Source organism: Bombina bombina, chromosome 7 (genome assembly GCF_027579735.1).
Source record: "Bombina bombina isolate aBomBom1 chromosome 7, aBomBom1.pri, whole genome shotgun sequence".
Classification (NCBI taxonomy): Eukaryota; Metazoa; Chordata; class Amphibia; order Anura; family Bombinatoridae; genus Bombina; species Bombina bombina.
In genome coordinates, this window is record NC_069505.1 from 235,219,369 (window position 1) to 235,235,211 (window position 15,843).

A 15,843-nucleotide genomic window follows, 5' to 3' on the forward strand; every position below is an offset into this window, starting at 1 on the left:
AATGCGAGCTCAATCTGATTGGCTGATTGGATCAGCCAATCGGATTGAACTTGATTCTGATTGGCTGATTCCATCAGCCAATCAGAAAATTCCTACCTTAATTCCGATTGGCTGATAGAATCCTATCAGCCAATCGGAATTCGAGGGACGCCATCTTGGATGACGTCCCTTAAAGGAACAGTCATTCGTCGTTCAGTCGTCGGGCCGGATGGATGTTCCGCGCTGGAGGTCTTCAGGATCCTGCCGCTTCGCTCCGGATGGATGCTGCTTGGATGAAGACTTCAATCGGATGGAAGATCCTCTTCTGCCCCGCTTGGATGAAGACTTTGACCGGATCATGGACCTCTTCAGCCCCCCGCTTGGGCTTGGATCAGGACATCGGAGGAGCTCTTCAGGACGGATCGGTGAACCTGGATGGTGAAGACAAGGTAGGAAGATCTTCAGGGGCTTAGTGTTAGGTTTATTTAAGGGGGGTTTGGGTTAGATTAGGGGTATGTGGGTGGTGGGTTGTAATGTTGGGGGGGGGTATTGTATGTTTTTTTTACAGGCAAAAGAGCTGAAATTCTTGGGGCATGCCCCGCAAAGGGCCCTGTTCAGGGCTGGTAAGGTAAAAGAGCTTTTACCTTTTTTAATTTAGAATAGGGTAGGGAATTTTTTATTTTGGGGGGCTTTGTTATTTTATTAGGGGGCTTAGAGTAGGTGTAATTAGTTTAAAATTGTTGTAATATTTTTCTTATGTTTGTAAATATTTTTTTATTTTTTGTAACTTAGTTCTTTTTTATTTTTTGTACTTTAGCTAGTTTATTTAATTGTATTTATTTGTAGGAATTGTGTTTAATTAATTTATTGATAGTGTAGTGTTAGGTTAATTGTAGGTAATTGTAGGTAGTTTATTTAATTAATTTATTGATAGGGTAGTGTTAGGTTTAATTATATCTTAGGTTAGGATTTATTTTACAGGTAAATTTGTTATTATTTTAACTAGGTAACTATTAAATAGCTATTGTACCTGGTTAAAATAATTACCAAGTTGCCTGTAAAATAAATATAAATCCTAAAATAGCTATAATATAATTATAATTTATATTGTAGCTATATTAGGATGTATTTTACAGGTAAGTATTTAGCTTTAAATAGGAATAATTTATTTAATAAGAGTTAATTTATTTCGTTAGATTTAAATTATATTTAACTTAGGGGGGTGTTAGAGTTAGGGTTAGACTTAGCTTTAGGGGTTAATCCATTTATTATAGTAGCGGTGAGCTCCGGTCGTCAGATTAGGGGTTAATAATTGAAGTTAGGTGTCGACGATGTTAGGGAGGGCAGATTAGGGGTTAATACTATTTATTATAGGGTTAGTGAGGCGGATTAGGGGTTAATAACTTTATTATAGTAGCGCTCAGGTCCGCTCGGCAGATTAGGGGTTAATAAGTGTAGGCAGGTGTCGGCGATGTTGAGGGGGGCAGATTAGGGGTTAATAAATATAATATAGGGGTCGGCGGTGTTAGGGGCAGCAGATTAGGTGTACATAGGGATAACGTAGGTGGCGGCGCTTTGCGGTCGGAAGATTAGGGGTTAATTATTTTAAGTAGCTGGCGGCGACGTTGTGGGGGGCAGGTTAGGGGTTAATAAATATAATACAGGGGTCGGCGGGGTTAGGGGCAGCAGATTAGGGGTACATAAGTATAACGTAGGTGGCGTTCGGCAGATTAGGGGTTAAAAAATTTTAATCGAGTGGCGGCGATGTGGGGGGAGCTCGGTTTAGGGGTACATAGGTAGTTTATGGGTGTTAGTGTACTTTAGGGTACAGTAGTTAAGAGCTTTATGAACCGGCGTTAGCCCAGAAAGCTCTTAACTACTGCTATTTTCCTGCGGCTGGAATTTTGTCGTTAGAGCTCTAACGCTCACTTCAGAAACGACTCTAAATACCGGCGTTAGGAAGATCCCATTGAAAAGATAGGATACGCAATTGACGTAAGGGGATCTGCGGTATGGAAAAGTCGCGGCTGAAAAGTGAGCGTTAGACCCTTTAATCACTGACTCCAAATACCAGCGGGCGGCCAAAACCAGCGTTAGGAGCCTCTAACGCTGGTTTTCACGGCTAACGCCAAACTCCAAATCTAGGCCTTAGAGATTACATATGCAGCACAGACTTCAGCGTAACTGCTGAAATCCGCGTCATCCGTAATTTCTCCTTGCACATCAAGGACGAAGCTGGAGCGGAGATGAGCATGGAGCATGACAGCTGACTGTGGAGCCATGGAGCGTGGAGGATTTTCTTTGTACGATCACCGCCATACACTGAATAGTGAATTCAAGGTACGCATTTAAATATGGCGTCCCTTGCATTCCTATTGGCTGATTTGATTCTTCAAATTCAAATTATCCAATAGGATGAGAGCTACTGAAATCCTATTGGCTGATTTGAATTTGAAGACTCAAATCAGCCAATAGGAATGTAAGGGAAGCCATATTTAAACGCGTACCTTGAATTCAATCCTTAGTGTACTGCGGAAATCGTACGAAGAGGATCCTCCATGTCTCTGCGGTTGCCGGTCCTGCTCCGCGCTCATCTCTGCTCCGCAACGTCTTGGTCCTGGATGAAGAAGGAAGAGGTTCCCACTTGGAAGAAGACTTCACCGCCTGGAACAGGACCTTCTCTGCCGGACTTCAGGAACAGTGAGTACCTATTTATTTTGGGGGGTTTGGTGGGTGGGCAGTTTACTTTTAGAGGGGGGACTTTTTTTTAAGGTAAAAGAGCCATTATAAGGGCTGTTGGAAGTTTAGTATTAGATTAGAGGGCATTTTTATTTTGGGGAGGCTTTTTTATTATTTTATTTTTGATAATTTGGTTTAATATTTTCTGTAATGTTAGACTTTTTTTAAATTTTTTGTAATCTTAGATTAATTTAATTTTAAGTTTTTTTTTTCATTTTTAAGTAATGTTAGCTTTTTTATTTTAATTGTAACTTAGTATTTTTTAATTTAGGTCATTGGGCTTAATTTAGGGGGTGTTAGGTTAGGGGACTTAGTAATTGAATTAGTTATTTGCGTTGTGGGGGCTTGGCGGATTAGGGGTTAATAGATTTATTACTATTATTGCATTGTGTGGGTTTGGCGGATTAGGGGTTAATAGTTTTATTAGGTTTATTGCGTTGTGGGTTAATGGCGGATTATGGGTCAATACATTTATTAGGTTTATTGTGATATGGGTTAATGGCAGATTATGTGTAAATATAGTTTATTAGTTATTGCGGTGGGGGTTGACAGGTAGATAGATATTGCACATGTGTTAGGTGTTAGTTAATATTTTCACTCAGTTACAGGAGTTACTGTACTCACATTTTTAACGTAAGGCTTGCTGCGCCTGCCTATGTGTGGCGAGGTGAAAATGGAGTAAAATTTCTCCATTTTCGCGCGTAAGTCCTTGCGCTTAATATGTGATACCGATTTGCAACGCAGTTCTATGTAAGCTTATTAGAGTAACATTTACAGGTGAAATATACACTCTCCATTTATATGCGGCACCAAAACCGTGTAAAAAACGGCTTTTGCGGGTGACGCCTCATATATTATCTCGCCCTGTATGTTACCTTTGAGAAAGCGCGATACATCTTCTAGCTGCGGGATGTTGTCCTCTCTGCAACCACAGTATTTGGACAGAAGTGGCAGGTTCTTCATATACTCCTTACACGCGTGTGTTGGGTATAACTTGTTAAGCTCTCGGAACACAGTTCCCCAGGTCTTTATTTCTTCTTCTGTGAATTCAATGCGAGGAATTGGATCTCCACTACAAGCAAAAGCAAATGTTGTTATTTAGGTTATCATTTGTGGTTAATATCACATGAAGTCCAGGAACAAATGCACAAAACACTTAAACACCTTCAGTATTACCAATATTACTGTCCATATGCAAAATCCAATAAACAAGTCAAACATTGATTACTTTGACAGATAACAGAGATCTCTGGGTAAAAAAACAGCAGCTAAAGGGATATGAAATAAAAATGATTTCCATTCATGATTCAAGTAGAGCATACAATTGTAAACAACTTTCTAATTTCCTTATATTATTAAATTTGCGTCATTCTCCTGTTATTGTTGAAAGATCAGCATGGTAGCCAGTTAACCACATTGTAAGAACTAATTACAAGAGGTATGTATATATATATATATATGCAGCCACCAACCCGCATCTAGCTGTGAGCAGTGCATTGCTGCTCTTAAAGGGACAGTCTACACCAGAATTTTTATTGTTTTAAAAGATAGATAATCCCTTTATTACCCATTCCCCAGTTTTGCATAACCAACACAGTTATATTTGTATACTTTTTACCTCTGTGATTATTTTGTATCTAAGCCTCTGCAAACTGCCCCCTTATTTCAGTTCTTTTGACAGACTTGCAGTTTAGCCAATCAGTGCTGGCTCCCAGATAACTTCACGTGCATAAGCACAGTGTTATCTATATGAAAAACATGAACTAACACCCTCTAGTGGTGAAAAACTGTTAAAATGCATTCAGAAAAGAGGTGGCCTTCAAGGTCTAAGAAATTAGCATATGAACCTCCTAGGTTAAGCTTTCAACTAAGAATATCGAGAACAAAGCAAAATTGGTGATAAAAGTAAATTGGAAAATTGTTTAAAATGACATGCCCTATCTGAATCATGTAAGTTTATTTTGGACTAGACTGTCCCTTTAAGCCTACCTAGATATGCTTTCCAACACAGGATACCAATAGAACCAAGCAAGTTAGATAATAGAAGTAAATTGAAAAGTTGGTTAATATCGTGCAGTCTGTCTGAATCATTTTTTACTTTACTTTCCCTTTTAAACACTGTTATTTTGTAGCACAAGTTACAAGGATTTGCTAATTAAAGAGATATACAAGTGCTGTTGTTATTGCAGTAGTGCTTGTATATCATTTATTTCCAGTGAATTCCATTAGTTTCTATAGGAAGCATCTGGCCACTTGCAAGGAACTAATGGTTCAACCCCCCTTTTATAATTAATTCCAGGGGGACTAGCCAAGTACTTTTAGGCCTAGATTTAGAGTTCGGCGGTAGCCGTCAAAACCAGCGTTAGAGGCTCCTAACGCTGGTTTTGGCCGCCCGCTGGTATTTGGAGTCAGTGATTAAAGGGTCTAACGCTCACTTTACAGCCGCGACTTTTCCATACCGCAGATCCCCCTACGCCATTTGCGTAGCCTATCTTTTCAATGGGATCTTTCTAACGCCGGTATTTAGAGTCGTTTCTGCAGTGAGCGTTAGAGCTCTAACGACAAGATTCCAGCCGCCTGAAAAAAGCAGGAGTTAATAGCTTTCTGGCTAACGCCGGTTTATAAAGCTCTTAACTACTGTGCCCTAAAGTACACTAACACCCATAAACTACCTATGTACCCCTAAACCGAGGTCCCCCCACATCGCCGCCACTCGATTAAAATTTTTAACCCCTAATCTGCCGACCGCCACCTACGTTATACTTATGTACCCCTAATCTGCTGCCCCTAACCCCGCCGACCCCTATATTATATTTATTAACCCCTAACTTGCCCCCCACAACGTCGCCGCAAGCTACTTAAAATAATTAACCCCTAATCTTCCGACCGCAAATCGCCGCCACCTACGTTATCCCTATGTACCCCTAATCTTCTGCCCCTAACATCGCCGACCCCTATGTTATATTTATTAACCGGAACAGCCAATAGAATGCGAGCTCAATCTGATTGGCTGATTGGATCAGCCAATCGGATTGAACTTGATTCTGATTGGCTGATTCCATCAGCCAATCAGAATATTCCTACCTTAATTCCGATTGGCTGATAGAATCCTATCAGCCAATCGGAATTCGAGGGACGCCATCTTGGATGACGTCCCTTAAAGGAACCGTCATTCGTCGTCTAGTCGTCGGAAGAAGAGGATGGATCCGCGCTGGAGGTCTTCAAGATGGAGCCGGTCGTCATCGGATGGAAGAACATAGAAGATGCCGCTTGGAGAAGATGTTTGCCGGTCCGGATGTCCTCTTCTTGCCGGATAGGAGGAAGACTTTGGAGCACCGGATTATGGATCGCCAACCCCCGCTTGGGTTGGATGAAGATCTTGGAGCCAGGACGGATCGGTGATACCTGGATGGTGAAGACAAGGTAGGAAGATCTTCAGGGGATTAGTGTTAGGTTTATTTAAGGGGGTTTGGGTTAGATTAGGGGTATGTGGGTGGTGGGTTGTAATGTTGGGGGGGGGGTATTGTATGTTTTTTTTTACAGGCAAAAGAGCTGAAATTCTTGGGGCATGCCCCGCAAAGGGCCCTGTTCAGGGCTGGTAAGGTAAAAGAGCTTGTAATTTTTGTATTTTAGAATAGGGTAGGGAATTTTTTATTTTGGGGGTCTTTGTTATTTTATTAGGGGGCTTAGAGTAGGTGTAATTAGTTTAAAATTGTTGTAATATTTTTCTTATGTTTGTAAATATTTTTTTATTTTCTGTAACTTAGTTCTTTTTTATTTTTTGTACTTTAGCTAGTTTATTTAATTGTATTTATTTGTAGCAATTGTGTTTAATTAATTTATTGATAGTGTAGTGTTAGGTTAATTGTAGGTAATTGTAGGTAGTTTATTTAATTATTTTATTGATAGGGTAGTGTTAGGTTTAATTATATCTTAGGTTAGGATTTATTTTACAGGTAAATTTGTAATTATTTTAACTAGGTAACTATTAAATAGTTCTTAACTATTTAATAGCTATTGTACCTGGTTAAAATAAATACAAAGTTACCTGTAAAATAAATATTAATCCTAAAATAGCTATAATATAAATGTAATTTATATTGTAGCTATATTAGGATTTATTTTACAGGTAAGTATTTAGCTTTAAATAGGAATCATTTATTTAATAAGAGTTAATTTATTTCGTTAGATAAAAATTATATTTAACTTAGGGGGGTGTTAGTGTTAGGGTTAGACTTAGCTTTAGGGGTTAATACATTTATTAGAATAGCTTTGAGCTCCGGTCGGCAGATTAGGGGTTAATAATTGAAGGTAGGTGTCGGCGATGTTAGGGAGGGCAGATTAGGGGTTAATACTATTTATGATAGGGTTAGTGAGGCGGATTAGGGGTTAATAACTTTATTATAGTAGCGCTCAGGTCCGCTCGGCAGATTAGGGGTTAATAAGTGTAGGTAGGTGTCGGCGACGTTGTGGGGGGCAGATTAGGGGTTAATAAATATAACATAGGGGTCGGCGATGTTAGGGCAGCAGATTAGGGGTACATAGGGATAACGTAGGTGGCGGCGGTTTACGGAGCGGCAGATTAGGGGTTAAAAGTGTAATGCAGGGGTCAGCGATAGCGGGGGCGGCAGATTAGGGGTTAATAAGTGTAAGGCTAGGGGTGTTTAGACTCGGGGTACATGTTAGAGTGTTAGGTGCAGACGTAGGAAGTGTTTCCCCATAGGAAACAATGGGGCTGCGTTAGGAGCTGAACGCTGCTTTTTTGCAGGTGTTAGGTTTTTTTTCAGCTCAAACAGCCCCATTGTTTCCTATGGGAGAATCGTGCACGAGCACGTTTTTGAGGCCGGCCGCGTCCGTAAGCAACTCTGGTATCGAGAGTTGCATTTGCGGTAAAAATGCTCTACGCTCCTTTTTTGGAGCCTAACGCAGCATTTGTTTGAACTCTCGATACCAGAGTTAAATTTATGGTGCGGCCAGAAAAAAACCCGCGGAGCGTTAACAGCCCTTTTACCGCCAAACTCCAAATCTAGCCGTCAGTGACTAATTAGTATTGCTAAATGTAGATATATAGTTTCCAAAGATTGTTAGGCAAGAAGCAAAGTAATGTATTTTGATCCTACTTACTATCTGTAGTTCATAGCAATATCTGCAAAATGTTTCCTCCGCTTACGATAAACATTGTCTTTAAAGCCCTGAAAGAGGAAAAATAATAATATTCTAAGTACCTCTGCAACACAATTACAACACTGACCACATACAAAATTAGACGGCAAAATTACATTGAAATAAAAGTTCTGTGTTAACTGTTAAAGGGTCATTACGGTCAAAACTTAAATGCGCATAGATGAATTACATCTTTGAATAGAAACATATTTACAATATACATGTATTAGCAAAAATGCTTCTAGTTAAAGTTATTGCTGTTTTAGTGTTAACATTTTTCTCTGCACGTGCATGTGGAGCATAGCTAGATATTCTCAGTGCATCAGCATTTTAACTATTGCAGCTGCTCAGAGCACCAGTGGGGCTTGCCTCATGTCAGCAATTAACAAATTGTGTATTTACCAGATAGTACAACTTAGCACCTTAGGCTGTCAAGACTGACAGCATTTAGTCCCTAATGGAATTATTTTACTCTAGAGAACGCAGAGCAGAGTTTATTTAATAAAATCAATTATATTAAAATAAGGATTGCAGGAGTTTAAACATTAACACCTAGATTACGAGTTTTGTCGGTAAAGCCGTGCGGGGCTAACGCTCAGTTTCAGCTCACCGCTCACCTACAAACAACGCTGGTATTACAGGTTTTTTTCAACCTGGCGTTAGCCTCTAAAAAGTGAGCGAAGAGCAAAATTTAGCTCCACATCTCACCTCAATACCAGCGCTGCTTACGGTAGCGGTGAGCTGGCTAAACGTGCTTGTGCACGATTTCCCCATAGGAAACAATGGGGCTGATTCAGCTGGAAAAAAAACCTAACACCTGCAAAAAAGCAGCATTCTGCTCCTAACGCAGCCCAATTGATTCCTATGGGAAAATACATTTTATGTCTACACCTAACACCCTAACATGAACCCGAGTCTAAACACTCCTAATCTTACACTTATTAACCCCTAATCTGCTGTCCCCGTCATCGCCGACACCTGCATTATATTATTAACCCCTAATCTGCCGCTCCGGACACCGCCGCCACCTACATTATACTTATGAACCCCTAATCTGCTGCCCCCAACATCGCCGCCACCTACATTATAGTTATTAACCCCTTATCTGCCCCCCCCCAACGTCGCCGCAACTATTTTAAATGTATTTACCCCTAATCTGCCGCCGCAAACGTCGCCGCCACTATAATAAAGTTATTAACCCCTAAACCTAAGTCTAACCCTAACACCCCCCCTAACTTAAATATAATTTAAATAAATCTAAACAAAATAACTACAATTAAATAAATTATTCCTATTTAAAACTAAATACCTATAAAATAAACCCTAAGTTAGCTACAATATAACTAATAGTTACAGTGTAGCTATCTTAGGGTTTATTTTTATTTTACAGGCAAGTTTGTATTTATTTTAACTAGGTACAATAGTTATTAAATAGTTATTAACTATTTAATAACTACCTAGTTAAAATAAAGACAAATATACCTGCAAAATAAACCCTAACCTAATTTACAATTACACCTAACACTACACTATCATTAAATTAATTACCTAAACTAACTACAATTAGATACAATTAAATTATATAAACTAAAATACGAAGAAAAAAAAAAAGACTAAATTACAAAAAATAATAAAATAATTACAATTTTTTTAAACTAATTACACCTAATCCCCATAATAAACGTGTGTCTGTAATAGACTGTCGCCTTCTCTGTGTGATATGATTGAGATTTCTAAAAACTGCTAAAGAACAGACATCGGTTTAGACATTTAGCAGGTGCTTACCTTGGGGTAATACAAGGTTTTAACTACATGACTTGATTACAGGACTACAGGACAAGATTCTTCATGGCATTGACTGGTACCTAAATTGCATATTGATGTTCACAGATTCAAATCACAGTCAATGTAGTTTTATATGTTGTTTTTAATACCCATGAATAAGATCTCATACATAAGTAGCCAACACGTGCAAAGAAAACTAATGACAACTCATTGGCATCAGCACAGTGACTCAGGCTTAGGCTGGGATATAAAGAACAAGATTTCAAGGGGCATTTGCCCCCCCCCCTTTCCAGATGCCTATGACTGCCAAGATTATGATTATATTTAAAAATGTCCTTAAACACTGGGTTGGAACAACATTTTTATTTCAAGATTAGTTAGATTCCAACGCAAAAAACGTTTATTTTAGCAAGTAAATTCCCATTTTCTGCTCTCACTTAATATCTTAATAAAAACCTGAAATGTATTCTCTGTACAGCTCCCCCCAACAACAAAAAAACCCATATGTGGTGTTAAATGAAATCAATCTACTGGTAAATGGTCTATCTCAAAATGTGCCATTAGCTTATTTTACTAATACGCTGCTACTTACAGGGTGATCAGCATCCAGATCAGAGCCATACATAAGGACGCGGTTGGCACATTTATCCAGTTCTGAGATTTTTGTCGGGAACCATGTGACACTTTCCATATCTAATTAAAGGCAATGACACAAACATACATTTAATTACTCATCATTATGAATGTACTTTTATAAATTGTCTGTAATATCAAAATGCTTTAAACAATTGATTTAATATCAGCAGATCTAATATTCTATGATTTTTAACTAAAAGCATAATACAATAGATTGTATTAAAATGACAGACAACTAACATATAAACTGGTATTGACCTATATAGACCTTTATACGTCACTATTGAAAGAAATATAGTTATAAACATACATTTCTTTCCTAAGATATGGTGAGTCCACGGAATCATCAATTACTAGTGGGAATATCACTCCTGGCCAGAAGGAGGAGGCAAAGAGCACTACAGCAAAGCTGCTATATATGTCACTTCCCTTACGCATAATCTCAAATCATTCTCTTTGCCTGCGGTGCAAGGAGGAGGTGAAGTTTTGGTGTCTGATCTACAATCAAGATTTTTTTATTTTAAAGTAGAGTAGGTTTGCTCTGATCTTTCTAAAGGGTCTAGCCTTAGCCCATGTAGGGCAATGGTGGCTTTTAAGCAATTGGGAACTTGTGGGGTACAATCCTCACTGTGTTTTCCCAAAACATTTTGCTGCCCTATTTAGATAGCCTGAGTAAGTTTACTAACGGCCAGATTACGAGTTTTGCGTTAGGAGCTATGCGGTACTAACGTGCAGTTTTCTCTCACCGCTCACTTACCTGCAGTGCTGGTATTACAGGTTTTTACAAACCCGGCATTAAAAGGCAAGAAGTGAGCGTTGAGCAAAATTGAGCTCCTTACCGCACTCCAATACCAGTGCTGCTTAAGTCAGCGGTGAGCTGGTCGTACATGCTCGTGTATGATTTCCCCATAGGAATCAACAGGGAGAGCCGGCTGAGAAAAAGTCTAACACGTGCCAAAAGCAGCGTAAAACTCAGTAACGCAGCCCCATTGATTCCTATGGGGAAATAAAAGTTATGTTTACACCTAACATGAACCCCGAGACTAAACACCCCTAATCTTACACTTATTAACCCCTAATCTGCCGCACCCGACATCGTCGCCACCTACATTATATTTATTAACCCCTAATCTACCTCTCCGGACATCACCGCCATCTATATTATACTTATTAACCCCTAATCTGCTGCCCCCAACATCGCCGACACCTACATTATATTTATTAACCCCTAATCTCCCTCCCCCAATGTTGCCGCAACCTAAGTACACTTATTAACCCCTAATCCACTATAATAAACATATTAACCCCTAAACCGCCGCACTCCCGCCTCGCAAACATTAGTTAAATATTATTAACCCCTATTCTGCCGTCCCTAACATCGCCGCCACCTACCTACATTTATTAACCCCTAATCTGCCGCCCCAACGTCGCCACCACTATACTAAATGTATTAACCCCTAAACCTAAGTCTAACCCTAACACCCCCTAACTTAAATATAATTATAATAAATCTAAATAAAAAATAATATTATTACCTAAATAATTCCTATTTAAAACTAAATACTTACCTGTAAAATAAACCCTTAGCTAGCTACAATATAACTAATAGTTACATTGTAGCTAGCTTAGGGTTTATTTTTATTTTACAAGCAAGTTTGTATTTATTTTAACTAGGTAGAATAGTTACTAAATAGTTATTAACTATTTAATAACTACCTAGCTAAAATAAATACAAAAGTATCTGTAAAATTAAACCTTACCTAAGTTACACTAACACCTAACACTACACTACAATTAAATAACTTACCTAAATTAAATACAATTAAATAAATTACATACAATTAGCTAAAGTACAAAATAACACTAAATTACAGAAAATAATAAACAAATTACAAGATATTTAAACTAATTACACCTAATCTAATAGCCCTATCAAAATAAAAAAAAAATAGCCTAAACTATCAATAGCCCTTAAAAGGGCCTTTTGCGGGGCATTGCCCCAAAGTAATCAGCTCTTTTACCTGTAAAAAAAAAATACAAACAACCCCCGCCAACAGTAAAACCCACCACCCACACAACCAACCCCCCAAATAAAATACTAACTAAAAAAACCTAAGCTCCTTATTGCCCTGAAAAGGGCATTTGGATGGGCATTGCCCTTAAAAGGGCAGTTAGCTCTATTGCAGGCCCAAACCCTAACCTAAAAATAAAACCCACCCAATACACCCTTAAAAAAACCTAACACTAACCCCGTACATCCATCCTCAAGGAAGCGGCAGAAGTCTTCATCCAACCGGCCCGAAGTCCTCAACGAAGCCGTGAGAAGTCTTCATCTAAGCCGGGTGAAGTGGTCCTCCAGACGGGCAGAAGTCTTCATCCAGACGGCATCTTCTATCTTCATCCATCCGACGCGGAGCGGGTCCATCTTCAAGACATCCGATGCAGAGCATCCTCTTCATCCGGAGTCTTCTTACTGAATGACGGTTCCTTTAAATGATGTCATCCAAGATGGTGTCCCTTAGATTCCGATTGGCTGATAGAATTCTATCAGCCAATCGGAATTACGGTAGAAAAAAATCCTATTGGCTGATGCAATCAGCCAATAGGATTGAAGTTCAATCATATTTCCTGTTCCAATCAATAGATTGATTGCATTAGCCAATAGGATTTTTCTACCTTAATTCCGATTGGCTGATAGAATTCTATCAGCCAATCGGAATCTAAGGGAAGTCATCTTGGATGACATCACTTAAAGGTACCTTCGTTCAGTAAGAAGACTCTGAATGAAGAGGATGCTCTGCGTCGGATGTCTTGAAGATGGACCCACTCCGCGTCGGATGGATGAAGATAGAAGAAGCCGTCTGGATGAAGACTTCTGCCCGTCTGGAGGACCACTTCACCCGTCTTAGATGAAGACTTCTGCCGCTTCCTTGAGGATGGATGTCCGGTCTTCAGAACAGTAAGTCGATCTTCAGGGGGTTAGTGTTAGGGTTTTTTAAGGGTGTATTGGGTGGGTTTTATTTTTAGGTTAGGGTTTGGGCCTGCAATAGAGCTAACTGCCCTTTTAAGGGCAATGCCCATCCAAATGCCCTTTTCAGGGCAATGGGGAGCTTAGGTTTTTTTTAGTTAGTATTTTATTTGGAGGGTTGGTTGTGTGGATGGTGGGTTGTACTGTTGGGGGGGTTGTTTGTATTTTACCGGCGCTATGGAAGTCCCATAGAAAAAAGATTTTACAACGTTTACGTAAGTCGTTTTGCGGTAAGGCCAAAGAAGTGTGTGGTGCCCCTAAATGTGCAAGACTCGTAATAGCAGCGGGCATAAAAAAGCAGCGTTAGGACCTGTTAACGCTGCTTTTTTACCTTAACGCACAACTCGTAATCTAGCCGTTCGTCTTTCTGTATTTCCACATGTCCATGTGAGGAATGGCATCCTCTCAAACTATGTATCCTGCTGCCGGACAGATAAATGTTAAGGTAAGTGCCAGTTTTATTTTTCTATGTAGCAGGGAAAAATTTGGCACTTTATTCAGCTGAAACGCTGCAGGGGACGTTTTTTATTATTCCTGTCAGGGTGCAGGTTTTTATGGCAGTTTTTGCAGGCACTGTTAGTGTGAGGAGTTATTTATTTTATTGATGGCTCAGTGAGGATCCGTTTTTAGTAACATATTATGTACTTTTTGGGGGGGTTTTATTGTTTGTTTTTAAGCCTGTTTTCAAGAAAGTTGTTTAAAAAAAAAAATATAAAAAAAAAATAGCTTTTTTGTCAGCTGTAGGACCGCCCCTTTTAAGGAGGTTCTGATTCTGTAATGTCAGTAATTTTGGGCACTTTTTTCACTTCCTGTAAGAGTGAGGTGTGCATATTTCAGATGGCTCTGCTGTTTTTGCTTCTCTGGAAATCCGGATTGTAAACAGGATCGTTTATTTCCTCAGTTTGCTGCGGGTTGCAGGACAGGTAGGGCACCTCATAATTACTGAGGTGTAGCGCGTTGCCTGGGGTATGTTTTCTTGATTTGGTACATTTAAGGGGAACATTTATTTAAGAACATTTTTTTTGGTTCTGTATTATATCCTTTGTTAAAAAAATAAAGTTCAGGGTTTTTTTTTATTATTTGCTTCCTTTTGTATTATGGATCAGGAGGCTGTGCAGGATGTTACCTGTAGCTTATGTTTTGATGCCCAGGTGAAACCCCCAGTACCTGTTTGTTCATATATTGAAAGATCTTTAGCTTATAGAATAGACTTTTTGACCCTGAGCCATCATTAGCTAAGGTGGATGCTGTTCAGGAGCCTCCTGTTTCAGATGTGCCGCAGCTTTCTTCTTAAGCGTCCCAATCCTATTCATCTACACATGCAGTGCCCTGCGTTTCCTCTCATGCTCCGTCTGGAGTTATTTTGTAAGATATTGCTGCCCAGGTATCTTCTGTGGTATCTGAGGCGCTGTCTGCTTTTTCCTATGTTGCAGGGAAAACGCAAAAGGAAATTTAAAGGAACAGTAAGTAAGGTTTCTGATCCTGAAGTAGCTAATCAAAGTATTTCCTCTCAGAAGTCTGAGGATGAAGATTCTTCGGGTGCATCTGAGGGTGAAATTTTCGGATTCAGGAAGTATAATTCCTTCTACTGATGCTGAAGTTGTGTGGAAGGCTTGCTCAACTAAGGTTGGTTTAAACATTTATTTTTTTCTGTACCTCTGATTTCGCAAATGCTATTAAATATACAGATTGGTTTAAACTTTATGTCTCCAAGGATGTTGCTGTTAAGGCACTGCCACAGCTTTCTCCTTGTATGTCCCAAGCCTATACGGCATTCCCTGTGGTTTCTCTCAATCTCCTGGAGGAGTGTATTTGCTTACAGAAGTTGCAAGCTCAGGTATTTTCTGTGGTATCTGTGGCTTGGTCTGTTTTCGTTTACTTCAGGAAAAAGGCAAGAGGACATTTTAAGTCTCAGATAAGAGGGTTTGTGCTCCACATGCTGCTATGTAGGTTTGTCTTATTCCAAGTTAGTGAGGAGGATTCGTCAGTAGTTTCTGAGGCTGAAATCTCAGATCTGGACAGTATAATTCCTTCATCTGTTACTGAAGTGGAATCCTTCAGTTGTTTGCTTCAAAGCTTCTTATATTGTCAGGAGGTCTTGGCTGACTGGATGACACTGATCCCTATTGTTGTCTTTCCTTTGGAGTTTTGTGAACTTTATCAGATCTTTATTTTTCTTTCCTCTCTGGTGTCAGGGTTCCAGGAATCAGACTGAGACGAGAAGTGCAAAAATAATCACACCTTTATTAATAGCAAAAAATAATAAAAAGTCCACAAGTCAAATAACAAGCCAGGAATCAAAACCAGAGCTGGTAGTCAGACGAGCCGAGTCAGGAGCCAAAGCGAATAGTCAGACGAGCCAGAATCAGGAACAAGGAAAACAGAGTCAGGAACAAGCCAGGGATCAGGAACCAGGAAGGACGTCAGGCAGCTAGGTAATGCACAGGAACTCTCACAAACAGGTCTGAGACAACGCAAAGGCAAAGCATACTGAACAGAGGCCCTTTAAATAA

General features: G+C 39.5%; 1 protein-coding gene across 1 annotated transcript in view; it reads right to left on the reverse strand.

Annotated features, from left to right (window-relative positions):
* TPH1 (tryptophan hydroxylase 1) overlaps positions 1 to 15,843 on the reverse strand; it is an 81,118-nt gene that overhangs the window by 39,960 nt on the left and 25,315 nt on the right. Inside the window, exons 4-6 of the mRNA XM_053688946.1 lie at positions 10,259 to 10,359; positions 7,843 to 7,910; positions 3,594 to 3,790 (exon numbers count right to left, since the gene is read on the reverse strand). Of these exons, the coding sequence (XP_053544921.1) occupies positions 3,594 to 3,790; positions 7,843 to 7,910; positions 10,259 to 10,359 (366 nt within the window). The remainder of the gene's footprint in view (positions 1 to 3,593; positions 3,791 to 7,842; positions 7,911 to 10,258; positions 10,360 to 15,843) is intronic.